Consider the following 22029-nt stretch of genomic DNA (forward strand, 5'->3'; position numbering starts at 1 on the left):
GCTGCAGCGGTACTCAAGAGATGAACAAAACCTCACACATCTCAAGGCTCATGATGGGAAGTTTCGTATCATATTATTAATTTAGGCACACACAGAGCTATCCACGTATATGTAAGTGTGTCTATATGTTTGTACATCGATATCTATATCTATACACACGTATAGGGAGCTATGCATAAGGCAGCAGCGGCTGCTCAGAGGGGTTGAGTGGCACTGCCAGACACACACGGGGACAATGCGGAGCCCTCGGGCGGGCGGCGCTGGGCTGCACGGGGGCGGCGCTGGCGGCCTCGAGCGTTAAGACCCGGGGCTGCAGCGGGCGGGGGAGGGAGCACTGCGCCGGGGGAGCCGGAGAGATCCCCGCGGGCCGCGAGCAGGGAAGTCAGGCACCTGGCGGCGGAGGACAGTAACACAGGATAGAAGGGGAAATCTCTCTCTCCCTCTCTTTTCTGCAAGAGATCCTCCTGTTTTTCTCCCAACTCTTAGCATAACCTTCGAAGAAGATCAACCGCTACAGACTTTCTTATCTTGTGGTTTTTTTTTTTTTAATTATTATTATTGAGGGAATACCTTCAGCTGCAAAACAATCTTGGAATCTATGCGGGACTTGGGGCGTTTTGTTATCTCGCCGGCGAAGTCGTTCATCACTGCTGCCTTGCTCTCGCAGGGTGCTCAGTTGGCTACCGGAGTGGGCATGGCGAGAGCGGCTTATATCATACACTCTTCAGTTTGAACACATTTCCTTGAAATTTGCTGCATGATGCCATCCGAGGAAGCAGGATTTTTCCTCGGGATGCAGCGATTCGTCGGCATGTGAGCTTATTGCAGAAGGAAAAAAAAACCCAAATCTTCAACGGAGTGTTTTTTTTTTCTTCTTTTTTTTTTTCCTGTCTCCTTTCACTGCCAGAGGACGCGAATCTCTTCCACCGGGGAAAGATCACCTGTCGCTTTAATCCTTAAGGGAGGTTTTTTTTTTTTTTTCCCTTAAAAAAAAAAAAAAGTGAATTATTTTATTTATTTATTTATTTTAACCGGTGGAGGCGTGATCGCGGAGAATGAGACTGAGAGGAGCTGCCGGGCTTTGGAGGACAAGGCTGAGTTTAGGCTGGAAACTGAGAGACTAGATTAACCCCCCTCTTTTCTTTTTTTGTTTGTTTGGGTTTTTTTTGTTTTTGTTTTTTTTTTTGTGTGTGTTTTTTTTTTTTTTTTTTTGGAGGGGGGCACAACTTCCCTTCTTCCCCAACGCTCTGCGCTCAATTTCTCCGAATGGACAGATCAGGCAACCTAGCCACGGAGGAGCTCAAGGTAGGGTGGGTGCCCGCGGTCACGGTGCGGCTCGGACACTCCGCCCGGGGGCGGGTGCTGCAGGGATTCTACAGCCCCGGGCGGGGAGCGCGGAGTCGGGGACGGCGTGGGCAGCCCCGCGCGGCTTCCTCGGGCATCGTCATACGAATATGAATGATGGTGATGATGGTGGTGTTCTTGGCGTTGTATCCGCGCCAGGAGAAGCAGCAGTCTCGCCCTGGGAGGAGCGGGTAGTAGGGTGGCGGGTTTCCCCGCAGAAGTTGCCTGCGATGCCTTTCTCGCCTGGGCATCTCCTCCTCTTCCCCTGCCGCCAGGAGAGAAGGGAACCCTAACGCTCCGCCCGCCTCCGGCACAGCGCCCGGGTTTGTCCTCATGCCAGGGTGGGAGCGGCGGGCCGCGGGCACGGAGTGCTGCATGGAACCCCGCATGGAACCCCGGCCCCAAACTTTGCGTTAGGACGGGGCCGCCGCGAGGATTCCCCCCGGCCCGACTCGGGCTTCCTCCCCGCAGAAAGAGCATGCCTGAAAGCGCTGAGCATGCTCCTTTGCGGTGGTGGAAAGCCTGCCCGCACCTGCTGGTAGCCTCGAGTCCAGCTGGGCTAAACTAATAGTCTTCGTCATCATAATTTTAAAACAAGTTCTGTCCGTCGATACGGGGTAAAGTGGGTGGGGGTGGGTTGAGGCAAGGGGCGGCGGCGTTGCTGAACAGCTGAGGAAAGTGATGGTGAGGAAGGCGGCCTTCTTTGGGACACTCGGGTAGAGCCCTGGTTCCCCCCCCACTGAGAGGGGCTCTGTGCTGGGTAGGAAACTCTAGGAAGCATCAAAGTGGGCTCCCGTCTTGCTCGTACAAAGCAGATCTTGAAGCATGGCGTGGCTGTGGGATGAAAAGGAGCAACCCGAGCTCCTCACAAAGTCTCAGTGGCAACTGCTGTAAGTCCCCTAAGAAAAACGTACACCAGTAAAAGAGTTGCTCGAGTGTTGGATATGATGAGCTCAGGGTGTAGGGGGCAATGGCAGAAGTTCTGCTGGATGAGTAGTGGGCTCTGCTGCTACCCGAGCTGCCCCGCCTCGGCCTGGCCGGGTTCCCGGGGACAGCCCTCGGCAAGGGAGTGATTCTATTTTAGCAGATTGATTTTAAAGGTTCTCTGCAGAAAATATATGCACGCTAACTTTGCAGGAAGGCACATCCCGCTGGGAGCGGGGCTGCTCTAGTCGAAGAGGCTTTCATTAATCTCACAGCCATCCGTGCTGCAATTAATACTCATGTTGCAGTGTGCACAGGCAGCTCGACCTTGAGCGAAACAACATAGTCAGGAAACGGTACTGCCTCTGAGCATGAGCGCTTTAATTTTTTTTTTTTTTTTTTTTCCTCCTTGGGAAAAGCTTCAAAAGGAGGCATTTCTGTAGGTGCTACTGAAATCTGGGCAACTTTCTCGGACGAGTCGCTTTTGCACAACGCTCCCCATGGCTCTCCCGAGTGTTGCTACTGCTGCGGGGCTGCCGGGGAGAGATTGCCACCCAGAGGGAGCCGTGCCAGTGTCTGCTCCTGGTGCCCGCGGCCGGTAGGGGGTGATGCAGGGCCGGCGGGACCCGAGCATCCCACCCCGAGCTGCACCAGGTACTGGGGATCAACCCGAAGTGCCACGTTCCCACTAACGGGAATATAACGGGTGCAAAGGCCTTGAAGGCAATGCGCTGGGGAATGACCTCATTTCTCAGCTGGTCACTCTTCTCGGCTTGGACACCATGAAGAGTAGTGCCAACACTGCTCAAAGTTGTGTAAAGCTTTCCACCCGTTCCCGGCCGGTCTCAGGGGAATTTAAGTCATTTCTGAGCTCTACTCCTTCCCTCTGGGTCAACGCAGCCCTCATGCTATGGCTTACAGTTAGCAGGCACCCAGAGCTGAACTCCACCACGTTTTGCGACACACAGGGCTCATAGGGAAAATGTCAGCTGCAGGAACAGGGTGACATTAGAAGAACTTCACCCAGAGTTGTGGAAACAAGCTACACAATGTTTTCAAAATAGTGGGTTTCCTCTATGTATGCAAGAAAGCATCAAAAACGATAATGATAACTTCTCTGCTGTACTACAGAAGTCAAATGTTTTGACTCTAGTGATAATGTATAGTATAGATACTGGAGATATATACTGTATGGTATATAAATATTTTAAGTCTCAAGTCAGACATTAAATTTCAGTCTGAAATGTGTGTGTATTACATTGATTGTAATGAATTCTGAATTTATATAGAATATATATCATGGCTGTATGTTTTGAAAGGCCATTTAATGAAAAACTGAACAAGTGATGTGTGTGCAACACTTGCTAATGAGGGCGGGTGTGCTTCTCCTACTAGTCCATGCATGAATTCCTAATGAAACAGATCAGTTCCGAAATGAGAGACTACTCTATCTGAGATTTGGAGCTGTTCTATTTTTCCTTTGATCTATCTCGTATACGTACGTGAACTTCCCTCCTATGTTTTATCACAAGCCTGTAGGGCTTTTGTTTTAAAGGAGTAGGACTGAAAACAGAATACACAATTCTTCCATAGTTGGCTGTAGTCTGAGGTGTAGTGCAATGCAGCATTTTCTCTCACTTGATGTAGTTAGCGTCTACATTTTGAACACATATGAAACTATGGCTGTGTGAGTGTATTATATACTTTATAGATCTTAGTATTTTGTATATGTTGATAAGTTTTGCAAATTAACATGCACATTTGTATTTGTATTTAATTACTTGAAATTGTCTGAGTTTGCTTTACAAAGCAGCATGGAGAGGCCTTTTCCTGATGCAGGATGTTGATTTTTGACTTTCATTGACAGAGAATAGGTCATTAGAAGCTTCATCCTTTGTGTTTGTCCAGTTGTTGTTTGACATAAAATTCATTTAGTGTAATTCTCTTCCTGTTCTTTTTAGCAATCACAATTTCTGTGTCTCAGATGGTAGGAGATAGTATTTCCTGTAATCTGTGTCTCTGATACTTTTCTGGAGGAAAGTTGGTTTATGGTTGAGTGTATGATAACGGTGGGATTCTTAGGATGGGATAAAGCCCATCTCGCAAATCATCTCCTTCTATGTGAAATTTTGGTCCAGTGAGAATTTGTCATTACGGTTCCAAGATATTATTTTAAGTAAGGTGTTTAAGTGTCTTGAAATTACAACTTTTAAAATGCAAAAACATTAAATCCTGTACACTAATTCTGAATCATCGTGTGAAAATGAGCTGAATTTCTTTATTCACTTCATGGGAGAATGTCTGTAATTTGTTTATAGTTCTGCATTTCCTAGAGAAACAAAACTGCTTGCTTAACTTGTCCTGAAACAGAACACAAATAAGGTCTTGCAATGATAGTAATTCGATGCAATTTATGTAATTCGTGAAATATTTCATGAAGAAATTCGATCAGAGAAACCACAAGAGTTTAAACAAGAGATGATTCAATAATTTTGTGGTCTTAAACATAACAATGTTGCAAATCACTTCACTGATTGAATCAAGCAGAAGAGCTAATACTCAGAATTCTGTAATTTTTTTGTTATTTTTTATGCTTTGAAGAGGGAGTCTTAGGAACTCAAGTGCTTGGTGTGATGTGGGAGGACTTCTGATGAGCTGAGGTAGGAGGTTATATTTCTGTTTTAAGTTAGTCATTTCACTATTAAAAGTATAGTACTCTATAACAATCAATGTATTCATAGCATTGTCTACCTCTTTAATTCATGCCTCTGTTTGGAACACAGATATCTAAACAAGAATATTAAGGCATTCCTCTTTTTAATTCAAATCTTCCCCTTCTCTACCTGTATCCCTCCAAGAAATCGTTATCTTTTACCAAGGGCCTATCAACAGTATTCAGTAACGACAATTAACTTTTGCATTCACAGCCAAATAATTCAGTGTTTAACCCTCCTTCATGAAAGGTCAAGATGAAATGGTTCCAAAGAGGTGTATTTGCAAATTCTTTTTCTCTGTGTTCCTATTGTGGGATTTTTTTCTCAGCCTCCCAGTATGTATAAAAACCAGACGTAGTCTGAGAAGCTGGAGAGAATTCTATGCATAAGATATAGTTGTTCAGTAGACATAGCAAAAAGGTCAGGACAACAGCAATGCTCTCAGTATACACTTTAGAAAAAATTTCCATACTGTTGCTACTGAGAAACTATGCTAACCTGCTTTTTGACACTATTCATTACAGCTGTGCTAAGCTCAAAGCTTTTTAAATGGGAAATACATCAAAATCTGAAGGCCTGGTTAAAAGGAGAAAAAGCATTCTATCTTCCTCTACTCCATGGTTTGGGGATAAATATTGCTGTGTCTTCCTCTGCCATTGTATTCTCTACATTAAAGAATAGATGTGATATTTTTACGTAAAGCTTAGCAATGCTTTATTTTTCTTCCTGAAATGGAAGAGGCTAGTATGTGATACTGCTTTAACATATAGATCTGAATTTAAGTCTTTGAAAGAATGTATATATGTTATGCTAGAGCCTTTCAGAGATAAATTACTGAAAATGTATCTTGGAGACCCAGTCATACTTTTTTGGTATGTCCCTTAATCTTTTGATGATTGATGTTGCTTTCTCAAGTTCCTGAGTAGGCTGTAAGCAAAACTATTTTTAAACTGTTATGGCAAAAGTGTCACTAGAGACTTTTCCTGTGAAATCATTTCACCTTGCAGAATTTTATATAAACTTTACGATCCATGTCCAACCTAGTTGTTTCTGCATCCTCTAAGGATCCAGCATTACAAAGGACAAAAATAAGAATTTAAATTAAAAAAACAAAAAACAAACAAACAAAACAACAACAACAACAAAAAAAAAAACAAAAACAAACCTGCATAGTTATGCATAACTCTTTTCTCACTTTGACATGGAGGTTTCAGGGGCCTCTTAATGGCAAAATCACTTTTGTTTTCTTCTCCATTCAAAAAAAAGAATGGAGAACATGGAAAACACCATTCTCTTTAGTTTGAAAGACTGTACATTTAAAGAACTTACAGAAAACTACTTAATATCCTGCTATATCTTTGTCTATAGACACATAATGCCATTGTAAACTGAATGTTAGTTAACAGTCTAAGTATGAATACTAACATTTATCTACTAAGCCATCAGAACCTTTGCTAACGCTAAGATATTGCATTTTAACAAAGCCTTTTGTGAAGAAAGATATTGTGAGTTTGCTATCCACTGGCACTGGGTTTGCTTTCTTCAGTACCTGTTGGGTACAGCACAATAGTGGGGAAAAATAAAATGTGAGGTTTTATTCTCTGTTAGCTGCTTTACTGCAGCTACACAAGGCTGGATTAGCTCTATTATTACATTACATGAGGGCAGATTTACAGGCATATTGAGAAAGTCAAAGAAAGCTTGCGGTGCTTGTTTAAAAAATAAAATAAAATTTAAAAAAAAATATATATATATATTGTTCTGTCCATACCTCCCTTCTTGCACCTCTAGATAGTAGAGTAAGAGGGGTTGCATGATTTAACTCCCAGAAATCGCTCTGCTTGAAAAGTGCTATACAGGGACAGAGTACCTTTCTTCAATTTTAAATTAGTAGTGCTTTGTGAAATCAGTCTAGTTACATCAGCAGCAGTGCAGCAGTACAGCAGTGATACATCTCAAAATCACTGCCACAAGCAATAAAATGCCTCAGGCATGAAAACCTGACCTTTAGCCATACTTCACTGTTTTATCAGTCCTCTTCAGTTCATTTGGGCAGAGCGTGTCCTGGAACTTATAGGTTCTACCTTCCTGTTCTACAACTCTACAGCAGACAAATTAGAATGTTAGTGAACAGAAGTAAACTGAAAAAACATCTTTCTTCTCAGAAAGGTATATAAGAAGGTATTTAATATATTGAATAAAAAGTATACCAATTAAAACCACAAATGATTTTGAATGTGTGCATTCTAAATGTGTTGCTTGTTATAACGTGATCCTGAGTAGAAGAATTTATAGTTACAGCATCATGGAGGCTGCATACAGTTCATTAGTCTTTATCATCTATGTCAGGGTGGAAAGTTTGGGCCATTGAACCACATCCATACTGGTATTTTTGTTATTTTCTCTTTGCAATATCAGTGTTCATGATAATTCTGCTTCTGAGAAGCAGAGTAGGTCTTCTCCTACTCAAAATTGTTTTTAAGGCATTTTGAGTTGCTTTCAAGAAAGGGGAAAAATCCACACACTTTGTATTTAAAACAAACAATGCAATCACTCCAATTCAGTAGGTACATAGCACAACAGCTCTTAAAAATCAATGATTAAAATCAGTGTAGATTTTAGTTCATAAAAACTTCTATGGAAATTCAATTTAATTCAAAATAGCAAAATAATCTGAATAATTAGTACAATAATTAGTACTTGGAGCTAAGAAAAAAATACCATAAATCACTGAAATTGCAGGTAACATTTTCTCCATCTGAGGTTATTCAATAATACAAAACTATATTCTCTTTAGTAAAAGCTAGTCCACATGCAATGAGCACTCCATAAATGGCACTTTCTGTTAGCTAGTTGAAGACGAGTAAATTAGCTGCTTTGTAGAGGTTTTCATGAAATGAACTGCATTTAACAAATCACTAATATACATTAACCAATTGAAACTAGAAGTAAAAAAAAAGAGTATTTTCATCTGCCCTGTGTTTGATTATAGATCAACAACTATGACAAAAGTCGAAAAGCAGTTTAAAATTTCAGGAGTTATTTACCTATAGTAAAGAAGGAAGAATGAAACCTCAGAATCTGCTTCACTTTGCATTCAATTTGAAGCCTTATATTTAAAATTATGCTAGATTTGAACTCGGAAAGTTATCTAATGATTGCACATGCACCATGTCATAGGAAGTGTTGTGGCCAAGTGCCCTTTCTTCATTCTCTTTTCTGATAGCACTTCTTGTGACCCTGGCATAAATGTGGTTTGACAGTAAGTAGCCTGTGAAGAAATCAAGTCTTTAACAGTGTCGTTATGAGAGTTTTAAGTCCTGTGTTTTCCAGGAATAGCCATCATTTGCTTTAGGAGGTGCTACAAGGAAGGTACCTCTGCTAGGTGCAGAGCACCAACAGAGACTCCATTCTGGAAAATAGCCTTCAAAAACCTATTTCCTCCATCAGAGATCAGCAGTCTGCAGATGCCTCAGTTTTCTGTAATAGTGTTACGTAGGCACACTGATTACATCTCACTAATGACTAAGATTTCTTATTCCATCTGGGTGGAGAAGAACGTCTCATGATTTGTCCTGCTTTGAAGCATTGAAATTCACCTTCTGGATACGTTGATTTCTCTAGAAGACTGTGATCCAAAGATGGTGCTCAAATTATGAATTATTTGCAAGCATGAGTTCAGCATACAATAGGAGATGGATGGTTTTCACTTGACAAATGGCCAGGCAAGATAAGATACCCAGTCTTGCCTTTATTGGGAAAGAGATTTTATTCTTAACTTAAGCTAATTTTATTTCTTAATGATAAAAGGTAATTGTACCACAACTTGTTTCTATTTTGAAGAAAAGGCAATTTTCTGCACTCAAAGTGGTTGCTTGGACATCAGGAGAGCCTTTAGGAATGTGAATCTCAGTCTGATAGAGAGACTCCTGTCAAAGTTCAGAAAATATGTAAAGTTTCAGTGTGAATATTTTTTCATTTGTGGCAATTTGTCTTGGCCAATTCAGAAGTCTCTCTACTGAGATGGTTGGCTATTGTAAATCCCATTCACTGGTTAATATATATGAGGAAATAAGCTGAATAATCTATGCCTTAATGAACAGTAGAGTGCATTTCTGAATGTGTTACAAAGAGACTGGAAGTTTTTCCAGGAAGGAAAATTTGTTCTTAAAGCTGGAATTCATAGCATTTTTTATTTCATTTAGAAGTTTGAAAATTAGCTGTGAGTAATTGCAGACTAGGAGCCTGTCACTATAAAAATGCACTCCTCCAAAATGAATAGCATCCTGATCACCTATGAAGTTTAGACAAGTTCAGGAAAAAAAAAAAAAAAAAGGCATAATTTGGGACTAAGATCCATCTGTGCTTTGTTTTGCTTGAGTCATCACCAACAGATGGCAAGTACTCTGTAGAAATCACTCAGCTGAATTACTCCAGTTTGTGGGGTACCTAAAGCACCACACTTAATTCTAACATTACACCATATAAAAATTCTGTTTTCTTTGGAGGTGCAGGCAGCTACCAGCAGAGAGGCTGGTGAATTACCATGCTCTCAGATACATAATGTTATGTAAATATTTGTAATAAATATCTTCCCTTTTATTTCTTTTGAAACAGTGTGTTTCATTCCTAGCACAAGACTGCTGAGCTCTGTCAAACTTCATAGGCTGTGCTTGCAAAAATATCCAGCAACAAGCTGGTATTGACTGTCACTTCCTGTAGAGCTCTGAAGTTGATGTTACTATTTCAGATAGATTCCTGTTCTGAAATATATGCTAGCTGCTCAATGACTTTGCAGTTGAGCAGACATGAGACGAATGCAAAAGCTCTGTGTCGTGTAGATTCGTGTTCCCACTTAATCTTCATGCAGGGAAAATTATTATCCCATTTCATCATCAATTTTGTATTAGATTTTCCTGAAAAAAAAACAGGCAAAAGAATATAGTTCTTCACAGGCTAAAAACAACTTAGTTAGCATGTGCTGTTTCCTCAGTACTGGCATTGACAGTCTCATTTCTGAAAGTAGATCTTGCTTTCAGGATAACTAGATACTATCTTTAGAATTGATCTCATACCTTCCTTCATATACCTCCCTCAATTCGTTATGAGATGCAAGTGAGTGTGTGATTGGAAAATGATCTATTTGCCTAGAACAGACCTCTACCTAGTTAGGCTCCCTATTTCATTCAGCATTAATTTAGATGAGGTAGATAATATTCACTGTTCATGTAAATATGCCATCTACTCAGTCTACCGAGACCACTAGCACTAGTGCTTAATGAAATTACGGGTATGTGAGTAATGTCTCTGTGTCTCATCGTAAAATCTCCATCATATTGCTGACAGTCATAAAACAGAAGACATCCTTTGCCAAGGTGCTGTCTCTCCTATTGAGCTTGGACTTTTCTAAGCCTTGATCAATGAAGGAATGCACCTAGTAGGCAGCAAACTGTGGCATGATGTACAGAGCAAAGACGAAAGTGCCTAGGAGAACTGCACTGAAGCCTAGCACCTGCTGTGTCAAGAATTATAGATTATATTGGATAAAATCCATTTCTGTTTTGAACATATGCTGCTGCATCAGACTACAGAGCTATTATTTTGTAACAGACATGCATAGCTTGCCAATGCAGTTTTAGAATAGCCAAATGGAATGTGAAGATTTCAAGTGGGAAGGCTGGATCAAAATTGTTGTACAGCTGTCTGTACTATTGTTCATGCTGTTGCATCACTGGAATATCTTGATTTTCACAGATTTAGTGCTGTATTTTGTATTTTTTTTAAACCAAATGTTTCTTGCCAATATTATCACTCAGTACAAAATTTGTGTGGTGTGTGCGATGCATAAAGGCACATGACAAAGTATAGGATGAAATTTATCTCTCTTAAGCCCTAGAAAACTCAAATGATTACTCAGAAAATGTGTCTGGACATTTGCTTTGGTGTAGGAGGTGATGAGAACAGGAGACAAATTTGAGAACCTATGAAATCAACTGATGCTGTATTGTCAATCTGAGTTGGGGAGTGGTAAAACATACTATCTTACTCTCATCACATACTAATTTGATACCACATATCAATTTAGTATGTGATGTGGTCTGTTTTCTGAACTAAGTGTAGGACCAAAGCCTACACACCTGGACAACGCATATTTCCCCTAAATCTATGGGTGGGATCCATTCCAAGTTGCTTTCACTGAATATTATCTTAGGAAAAACTTGTCCTCGTAGGCATCCTTGTAGTGTATGGACATAAAAGAACTCATTTACACTTATACAATAGATATTTTAATAATTTATCAGAATGCAAAAACGTTATGTAACATTAAATATAAACATGTCCTGCACCTTCACATGATCTTCTCCAGATAAATTCAGTGGTATGAAGAAGGGAACAGAATAGGATGGCAGGATTTAAGACCACTAGCAGGCAGTAGAACAGCATGCTGTTTACCAGGATAAATCAGGAACACTAATAGAATTTCAATACCAGAGGTTAATGATATCATCATCGCTAGCTCTTGAAAGAGACCTGACTGCCTAAAGGCAACTTAATTTTAAATACTGAGACAAGTCAATCAGTACACACCTAAAAATATGCATCAAGGGATGCAGTTTGCATACATTACAGCTTTGGTTTTTCTTCTAACCTAACCTGTGAGATCTTGAATTCTTTTGTTCCCTTATTCAAGAATCCAAGAATGCTGCTATACGTACTTCCCAGCAAGGCATGCTCACTTGGTGGCTGGTCACTGAGTAGAGAGAGTTTCTATGGGAAGGGCAGGGCACAGACAAATAGTGTTTCTCTCAAAATTCTGCATTTCCCATGCTAGTGTTAAAACATCTCCCTCACTAGGAAATTTGTTTGGTGGTGAGGGATGCTGATGAGTTGAAAATGGAAATGTGAACTCAGCCAATGTGCATTGACTATGGCTAGGTTAGAATGTGGGCCCATTTTCTCATTTGTATGTTTCACATTATTGAAAATGATAGTCTGTAATGTTTAAAGTGGAATGGAAAATACAGTGGTGTTGGTAATGCCTCCTCAGTGCTCTTGGGAGTAGTAAACTGGATCAAGAGTAAATAGATATTTCTGACCAGGTGCCAACAGTTTTGGCAAGGCTATGTTAAAGATTGTATCTATGCAATTTAACTTCTTTTAAAATATATATATTTTTAGAAAATAACTATCACAAGCTCCAAGTATATTTTTCACTGTGTTTGCAACCCAAACAATGTCAATGGTGCAGGCAGAAATCTGCTTTCACTTGGCATGTTTATACTTTTTCCTCTGAATGTGCTATGATCAGGTTTATTATGTGAATAAATATCCACATGCTCTGGTAGAGAAGATATTTCTGTTAATGGTCGTAGGGGTGAATTAAGAAAGGCATTTTAGTAGTAGTGATCTGCTTTAACTGTCAGCCTCAGAAAGAAAATGGCTCTATACATTCTGAGTCAAGTGAAAGAATAACATTTATGGACAATAATATAGTTACGCATTGACTCCTGGAAAAAGTACAGCAAACCTGATTTTAGGTGTGATGTATAAAATAATGAATTCAAGAACATTGCAGCTTTATTGAGGGCATTGCTCTCAAAACTTTTTTGAACAGTCATGTTTAAAGCTTATCTCTAGCTAAGTCCAGGAATTCATACTGCAACAAAATATCAGTGAGGAAAAATAGGTGACAGAAAAATACTTTATCCATTTCATCAGTCCTGAGGCTTCTTCCAGCTCTTCTGTGTGTGGGTTGTACCTTCCCCAGGAGGAGCAGCATGGAAGAAGCAGACCTATTTGCAGTGACCATCATGGGTCTTATCTCCCCTGTGAACTAGATTGTGGTAGAGTGTCGCACCTTAGAGGTCATCTTATCCTCTATGGCTCTATGAGTCAGTTGCTGCCTTTCTCATTTTCTGCCTGGGTCCCTGCACCACTGAGGTTTTTTTTGCACATAAATTGACATGAAAGTTAATACATTGTAACATATTTTTAGGACATTTAACATTTGCTTCTGGGAAGGACTTTTTCTTCCTACCCTTTCTACAGGGCCTTGTCTACTAGGACAAGATCTGCATGAAACCTCAGCTTTATCTGTGTGATTGAAAAGGAAGATCATGTGCTGTTTTATAAATAAATAAACAGAAAAAGACGCCTCCGAAAGCTTACAGCTGGTATGGATAGAGAGAACTGAACATAGTGAGTCTTATAGAAGATCTTTGATTCTGTTTGTTTTTATTTTCCATTTTTCCTTTTTACCTTATTTTTTTCTGAGTTAGCCTTGTGGCCTTTTCTGGAAAACACTTGTCTGTTAAGAAAAAGATTTTTTGCTGGCCAGTTTGTTCCTTTCTCATATTCTTATTAGCTGAACCAAAGCCACGTAAGCCACCTGTCCCTTTGAATCTTGCTCATCTCTCAGTGTAATTCTTCAACCCTCTTATAAATAGTGTGTTTGTTAAGAGCTGTATATTTTTACATATAAAGCCATGTGTTTGTACAGATTTTATGGGCCTGCATAGATTTCATTTTTTCTCATTTTTAGTTTTTTTAAAATTCTTTTTGACGACATGGCTTTAAAAAGTAAGTTATTGTAGAATTAGTCTGTGTGGGTTTATGTTTTATTTTATAAGAACTCATCAGAGAAATTTCATTAATTTCAGTAAAATATATGTAAAATGTTGCTCTTTAGACATGAAAATATGAACTCAGCATTGTGAAAGGATTACATCAGTAGAAATGTTCACATAATAGGTGAAAAAGCTTTCTGGCCCTGAATGGGGAGGTAGGTAACATTTTGCGCTCTCTGACCTTGTTGCTGTCTCACTGCTTTTTTCACTACGCAATTTTATTAACCACAGCAGAAGTTAAATCAACATATAGAAGCAAGGCAGTGTGTGGGTATAATTACTGCAGCAGAGTGTGTGTGCTTGATGATGGGCATATTGTAGCTGAGAGTGTAACAACAAAGACAATAGGCACCAAAATGTGAAGCTTTCCATGATAACTGGCAAGGACACCTCAGTATTCCATAACTGCTGTAGCAATTAATCATTGTGAGGATCTTTTGATCGACTATTTTTCCTGAAGAGGCAGAGGGCACAGTTTCACATCCACCTTTGGCAAGGTCATGGAAAATTGGCATATATGGACTCAAGTCCCAGCGGCCTTGCTGAGAAGACTCAGCCACCTTCCCTTGCTGCAGTCTTCAACTCAGAAGACCGTGCACAATCTTATACTTCACAGCTCTTCACAGTAGGAATCAGTACTTGTAGGAAATGGAAGCATATAGAGGCTAGTCATAAGAATAAGGGGAAGTGCTATAGATTTTGCAGCCGTCATCAAAAATATTCTTCCTTTGTTTGCACTGAGCAAGTTGGAATCTGTAATGTGCAGCATAGAGATTTTATCCGTCACTGGTTTCCAACATGGAAAACAAGTGCTCTGCTTCAAGTGAATCCATCCATGCTTGCAATACAGACACAACTATGTGTGAGAATTATACCAGCAATTACTGTTTAGGAGTGCTCTGCATGCAGATGCCACATGGGGCATTGAAAACGTATTACATAGTTATGGGAAACACAATAGGAATCTTTCTGCAAGTGAAATAATTATATTTTAGCCATATTGGAATCAAACAATCTAGCTAGCTCTAACTGTTTATTCACATGTAAAACAATCATTTATGCATTGTGATGTACCCTTGTCCAAGTAATTCTGCTGCAATATTGTGTGAAAGTTTTTGTACAGCTCTGTAGTAGTCATAGTGTTGGATGATAACAGCAGCGTTAGTATCCTGTATAAGTATTTCTAATCAAGGGCAAATGGATTTTTTATTCTATGCTAATGTATCACATGGTTTCTGTCTTCCACATATTTCAGTAGAAATTAACTGTACTTGAAATACTTCCCAAGGCCAGTCAGCTCTTCCCATAAAGCCACATTTTCTCAGCAGAGAGAACTGGATAATTTAATGTGTGTGTAAAGTGTAAGGGAATCTTTCTGTTCCGAGACCTATATCTGGGTAAGGCTTTTGGTGGTTTAGAGGAGAACAGAACAGGGGAAAGCTTGTCATTCGGGGTCCTTTTATTTGGTAAGAGATGGGTAAAGTAATCTGAGGTAGCACTCAGGGAACTCTAGTGTGACCATTCAACATACTTTTGGAGTGGTCCTTCACCAAAGGTTCTTAAAACAATTTCAGCATAAAATCCTCAGGAGGTAACCGAATAAAAGAGAAGATACATATAATCAGTGCCGCTCCTACTTTGAGATTAAAGAAAAGGTCCGTAAATTGTTGTCATTGTCTTTATGTTGTATTCCTGAGCACCCACCTCCGATGACCCATTATTGGTCTGATCTGTCATGGCTGTTTTTGTGTTCTTAAATAACAGAACAATTTTGTTTCTAATGCCTGCATTAGCTCAAGTAGCTTGCAACAGGAGCATCTTGAAAAATACCCTCCAGTGAAAGTCTGAATGAGTCTGTTCAATCTAACAAAACAAACAAACAAACAAAAAGAGACTTGACTTGATAGAATGAAGAGTTACTTCAGCATATTAAAAGAGAAGGGTGTAGCAATATGTGCCCAGAGCATGAACCTAAACATATTCCCATCAGGCACACAAATTTATGAAAGGGAGCACAAGTAGCAGCTGGAGTAGGCTTAATAAGGAAAGAGATGAATTGTCAGTCCCTCAATGTTTACAGGTTGAGACTGAATTCCTTTCAAGAAGACATGCCTAAGGCAATCATAAATTATGCTTTAGTCTCACTTATGTTACAAGCTTAATGTGAGTAAATAAAGAAAACAGGTAAAGTAAATGCATGACACTAACACAATTGTTCCTTAAGACATTGAATATCTGGAATAATGGAATAGTCTGAAAGTCTCTAATTTAAAGATTGACAAAATAAAGCAAATAAGTGCCATTATCACATTTTGAAATGAGCAGTGGAGGGTTATGCAGAGTAACTAATTTTCTCACTTTTTATTTTGGGTAATACTTTTTTGAAAAGTCATATAGCATTTCTGAAAATAGTGCAGCCATCTCTAAATCACCTGAATAAATTGCAATAGCACCTTTCCCAAGTTTGTGTGTAGTATACAACCACAATTTGAAACTGGTTGCATTCATTGTGCATTGAATAATTTCTTGCTGACTTTTTCAAATTAATTTGTTAACCAAAGATTTCCAACTCTTTGTCAAAAAGTTAAAGTATTGTTCGTTTGAAAAATCAACACCCCTGGCTTCTGAGAACCTGATAGAAAGTATTTCCAAATGCCTCATGGATCACTGAATGTCAAGGAGTGCCATTTTTAACTCACAGAAGAATTCAATGGCGCACTTTTACTCCATATGCATTTTGTGTCACACACCATTCTGTCAGACTGCCCCCTGCTGCCACCTGTCACACAGCAACAAAATAGAATATTGGTGGGAGTGTTCGACCACTACCTCCATACCACCATCTGCCTCTGACATTGTGGGCCAACTTAAATAATAGAAGGCATTACTTTTGGAACAGCACTTTTAATTGCATGTTAGGCAGAACTTCAAGGCACTACATTTTCTGCCAGAAAAATAAAATTTAGGAGTTATAATATATTCTCCAATTAAAAATATCATTCACAGCAGTGATTTTATTATTCGTTTATTATCTGGACCATTGAACTGATCTGAAGAAAAGCAGTATTCTCAGGGGCACAACTGAAGAGTTTCCTATTTTATTTTTATAAACAAATAATTTGCTTTCCAGTAAAAAGGACAATCCATTATTTTGTTAAAAAAAATAAGGAATTACTATGGCTTACTGTATGGTTATTGTTATGACTTTACCTAAATGTTGGTTATATTTCTTGTCTGAAGGAAAGGACAAGATTGCTCTCATGAGTTTTTATTTTTTATGTGTGTGTTTGGTAAAAGTGTAATATTTTGTGATGTTAAATAAACAGGAGAATGAAAACCAAAGCAAACATGACCTACAAAAACAAACACCATCTATAAAAACTTACAATTTTTAACAGTCAGAATGAAGTTGATTTTAAATCATCTGAAAAAGCATACAAATCAGAAATAGTAACTACATATTTACTTTTCACCAAGCCTACAAGTGTAAACTTTTGTTTTGTATTACAAATATTCATCCGAGTCAGCAATTAATACAGTCAAGCTGTTACAGACTTGGGCTGCAGAGACTTGGCTCTGAAGCTCAGACTGTAGCAGCTGACCCAGGTGAGCTCAGTAGGTCTTAAATTATGTTCTGTCTTGATGGCCTAAAAACACACATTGACTCATTATTCTGCATGGTAGAATTCAGTGGGTAATAATATGAAATATAGAGTATATTGTAGATGAAATAAACTATTTACTTTCAAAAAATTTCTCCACTTTCTCAACTGTATTAATTATGTGCTTGATGAAAGGTAATCAGTTGTCCTTAAACACTTATGTTTACAAGCATTGCTGCTAAAGTTTCTGTGTGTTTGCTCTCCAAAGCCCTGAAACCATGAACTCAAATGCCTCTTCATATTAGTAAATATGCAGCCCATTTCTGGTTTCTTAGTATACTAATAGGCAATTTTGGACAAAACATTTGGAAATGCAAGCCTGAGACCTAGAACTGTTGCAGTGGCACCTGAGTTATAATCTTTCCTGTGTCCAGATTCTGTAGCACCTAGAGGTATACTAGGATTAAAGCAGAACACTAAATGTTTTTAGTTCTCTTTGGTTTGTAAAATATTTTGTATTTATTTGTATTCTTGCAAATGTGTGTGCCCAATTCATTTTTCTTCCTGTTGCCGTTGTGATGTGAATGATATTTTCTACAGTGTGCTACTTTTACACTTGATTTTTATAATATAACTAAATTTATAAAGATGCTTATGCAGCTGAATTCTAATTTTGATTTTGTCTAGCTGAAACCAGTGCAAGTTTCAAACTAATTCTTGCAGACTAATTGTCTGATTCATGCTAAGGCGCAGTGTTCAACAAATGTAGCATAAAATGTAAGGATTAAGTAGACAAAGCTCAAAGGTAAATTTAGTGTTCCACTCTGCTGACAACATTTGCTTATTTGTTGTAACACTCTGAGCTGTTACACTTTGATAATTCTCTTTTGCACCTCAAAATACATCTGAAGTATTATACAGTGTTTCCATGTTTTATATCAAACACAATACAGTACTTAGGTAGCCCTTTTTATTTGCTGAGTGCTATGTTCCAAAGAAGTAATAAAATACAGAGAGAAGATTGCCTGAAACCTATGATATAGTTACGGCCTGTAAGTGCTTTGGTTTTTCTCAACATGAGCGTTTGCTAATTTGCATATTAATTGGCATACACTTAAAATCACTTTGTCATTAGGAATCCAGTCACTTCATTAAGGCACAATATTATGAAGATTATCTTGTCAAATTTTTTGTTGCCAGTGTACTTTTCCTATCTATTAAAAAAAAAAAAAAAGCAAAAAAAAAAAAAAAAAAGCTTATCCAATATTGGAGAGCAAATGCCAGTTATAAAAGATTATATATGTACATGAGTAAAATAGTAAAAATTTTATAGCTCATATGATAATAAAATTATGTAAGAATCTGGTGTACGTATCTCTTAAATCCACTGCTAAATACAGCTTTGCCTTCAGAGAAAACCAGATTAAGTCATTTGGTGTTGTTTAACACTAGGGCACAAATAGCAATTTTTTCTTTGATAGTAAAGTAGCTTAATCCATTAATCCTTATGCAAAGTGCAAATGTTTATATTAGACAATTAGAACAAGGATTTGGTTTTTGTTCTCTTGTTCTCTTTTTCTCTCAATATGTACCTGATTTATTACTCAGTAACATTTTGTCTTTCCTGTTTTTCTTTCTGTACTGTATACTCTGCTGCTTTAAAGCATATATGCGTGTTCTAGATACTAGGTAAAAACTGCTAAGAGGTCCTAAGCAAGCGCTCACTTGCTTAGTAAGCTCAGAATTTGTCTATTTTGGAATTTTCTAAAAAAGTAGCTAAGCATTATTTCTTGAAAGTTTAATATTATCGTTTTTAACTAGTGGCCAAAATATGTTAATTGTAACTGTATCTGCATTATGCCCCCCAAGATGCAGAACTGTGGTGGAAAATAATATCTCTGTGTGGAAAAGTGAAAAAATCATTTATAATACTTAGTATACCAATGGAAGCCAAGGCCTCAGAATAGTGTAGGATAATGTATTGTTATTTTTTTATTTAAAGTGAAATTGGATGGGGGCATATCTTCAAGCACTTTGGAGGAGAGGTTTAAGAGTCAAAAACAATCTCATTAATTGGCAATTTGGTCTGAAAAGCAAGATCTGGTTCAAGCAGGACAAATATAAATTACTGCATTTCATTAAGAATGATCAGCTGAGCAATGAAAGAAACTGGTTGGCTAGGCAAAAGTTACATAAAAAAATAGGGATATTTTATTAAAGAAGACAAGTTGCCAGTTTTATATTGTTGTAGGAGAAATAAATTAAAAAGAAAAAAAAAAAAGCAAGCATCTGGTATTCTTGTTTGGGTTATTGTGATTCAGATAAACTACTGACCAACTGGAGGGGCTGTGAAGATAAGCATGGAGAATAGTCAGCTGTCTAGAAAGCATGACCTGATGAAGATGGAATTAACCTGTTTCCTTTAGCCAATTATGTAAATTAATAATCTAGTGTTACAACAAGGGATTGGTAGATATTAGGAAGTATTGTTTAGATGGGATTGTCTGCAGAGAAGTGTTGCAAAATATTCATCTCTGGATTTTTTTTTTTAATGAAATACTTGAGAGAATGATTGTTAGTGTAGTTAGGACAGACATAGGAGGAAGAAATAGGTGAAATTATTTTGATTTACTTTTTTTTTTTTTTTTTTCAATTCCAATACCATATTTAGTAAATTATTTTGTTTCTCCTCAAATCATTACCACTGTTTTTAATGATTTCGTGTCCCCCGTTTCCCTTTTCTGGAAGTGTGGATTTTGCAAAATCTCTTTACCCTGCTAGTCACGGAACCAGGCCAAACCAGCCTGTAAATGGTTGACCATAGTATATACTAGTATTCCAATATAGAATTGCATAAAGGAAAGAAAGTTTAAAAAGAAGCAAACAAATCAGCTAGCTCAAAATACCTGATTTTTGTTTTAATCATTTTATATTTTTTAAAAATTGAGACTCTCTTTGAGTATTTTCACTTTACTGTATATACTAACTAGTTAAGCTTCTGCGTTGCCAGTTAAACCAGTATCAAATGTCACAAGTTTTACTTACACAGCTTTTTGTGCACGTTGAAAACTACCTACATGTACTGCATATATCTGCCAAGATAGAGAGATCTATAAAGTCATTGCTTTATCTTCCTTTATATCACTCCTTAAAACTTGCTGTGGCTCTGAGGCTTGACCAGTATTCAGCAAGTTATACTACTGGGAAGTTGTAAAGGAAACTCTTATTTTGTGGTTTCCATTTCTTTTTTTCCCTTCCATTCCTCTTTCCTCATTAATTACTTGCAGCAGAAGAATATGTTTTTAGATGTATGAGGAATCTGAGAAATCTCTCAAGATACTGTCTCTCGAGCCGAATGCCAGTATTTCAGCAGGAATGCCCACTGCTTTGTATCAATATTGCTATAAAATCCAAATTTCAGCTCAGTTGAACTTACTTCTGTCAGCTGATTTAGTCAAAATGTATTGAAAGCAGAATATGCAGCTGAATGGCCTTCAAAAAAAGCAGAGTCCAAATTTAAACTGAAAATAGAAACATTTTCCTAATCCTGAAGTTTGCTTTGGAATGTATTACTTCAACATTTTATTCCTCCAACCTTCTTTGATTTTTGCCACTGTAGAAGGAAGTCTGTTTCTCTGGCAATTCTTGAGAAATTATGTTTTCAAATACTCTACTGCAGTGTTTAGATATAAGATTGCCTGTCATTTTGGAGAATGGAATATTGTGGAGAAATGACATAAAGGGAATTTCTATTCTTCTTCAGATTCCAGCACTGGTATCTAAAACAACCCTTGCCAATTCGTTATTTTATTCTGTTCTCCCAAGTTCACTCTTTTATCCCTGTGCTCTACCCCCACAGCTCTGAAACCAGAATTGCCATCCATAGAATGATAGAATTGCAAGAAATGACCTGCAAGATCATCTAGTCCAACTGTCCTCCCATTACCACTGCTACCACAAGCCTCTAAACTATATCTCATAGCTCCTCATCCAGACACCTCTTGAAAACTGCCAGGGATGATGACTCCACCATCTCCCTGGGAGAGGAGGTACCATCCAGTACCATATATGTGATTATTCACATACCCAGCTCACATTTTCCCTATTTTTCTAAGTCTGTTTTTCCCCTTGTGCTCAGGCAGGACATAGGACTAAGTCCCTGCATAAGTACCTTGGTCCTGGTCACATCATCATCTCCCATGTTTGCTTTTCTCTTCACATATTTTCTCACAGGAACAACTTCTTCCACACACAGATGTGCTAAAACTGTAGACAGAGAAAATTTACAGCGCCAGTAAGCCTATGTAAAAAGTGAGTTGTAGAAAAAACATTTCTTAAAAAAAAATGTGCAGAAGATTAAGGGAAAAATATTGTCACAATTTGCTGATGCAAAGTAGGACTTCTATGTCATATCACACTTTCTTGCTGTCTTGAGTAAGAAGCAAAAAATGTTTTTCTTCTTGAGGCAGTGAGAGTATGTTATCAAAGACAGAAAGGAAGAGGAATGTTTTATAACACCGTTTCTTTTTTATGGAAGTCATGAATTAAAGTACTCCACAGGACTGAATTTCTCATTTATGGCCTCTGTTCCCCACAGATAGGTGAAAAATGGATAATTGTGAATGAGGAAGTCAGGAGACATGGTGCTGTGAGTACCACTGTTGTGAGTCATGAGCTGATTTCTTCATGGCAACTCAGTATCTCTTACTCTTTCCGTGAGGTTATTCATTTAAATTTCATTAACAGGCAGCATACTGAGTCAGGCTCTTTCCATGTATATTCTTCCTCTGTACAGGAGAAGATGATGTCAGCATACAG

The 22029-nt window shown here is 38.3% G+C and overlaps 1 protein-coding gene across 2 annotated transcripts in view; it reads left to right on the forward strand.

Annotated features, from left to right (window-relative positions):
• Positions 1-345: 345 nt before the first annotated feature.
• The window catches only part of SGCZ (sarcoglycan zeta), a 339073-nt gene continuing 317389 nt past the window's right edge, over positions 346-22029 (forward strand). Inside the window, exon 1 of one of the 2 annotated variants that reach the window (XM_048942322.1) lies at positions 346-1305. In XM_048942322.1, coding sequence (XP_048798279.1) covers positions 1267-1305 — 39 coding nt within the window. In that variant the 5' untranslated portion in view covers positions 346-1266. The remainder of the gene's footprint in view (positions 1306-22029) is intronic. The other variant, XM_048942323.1, reaches the window with a different exon arrangement.

This window comes from Lagopus muta, chromosome 4 (assembly GCF_023343835.1).
Source record: "Lagopus muta isolate bLagMut1 chromosome 4, bLagMut1 primary, whole genome shotgun sequence".
NCBI lineage: Eukaryota > Metazoa > Chordata > Aves > Galliformes > Phasianidae > Lagopus > Lagopus muta.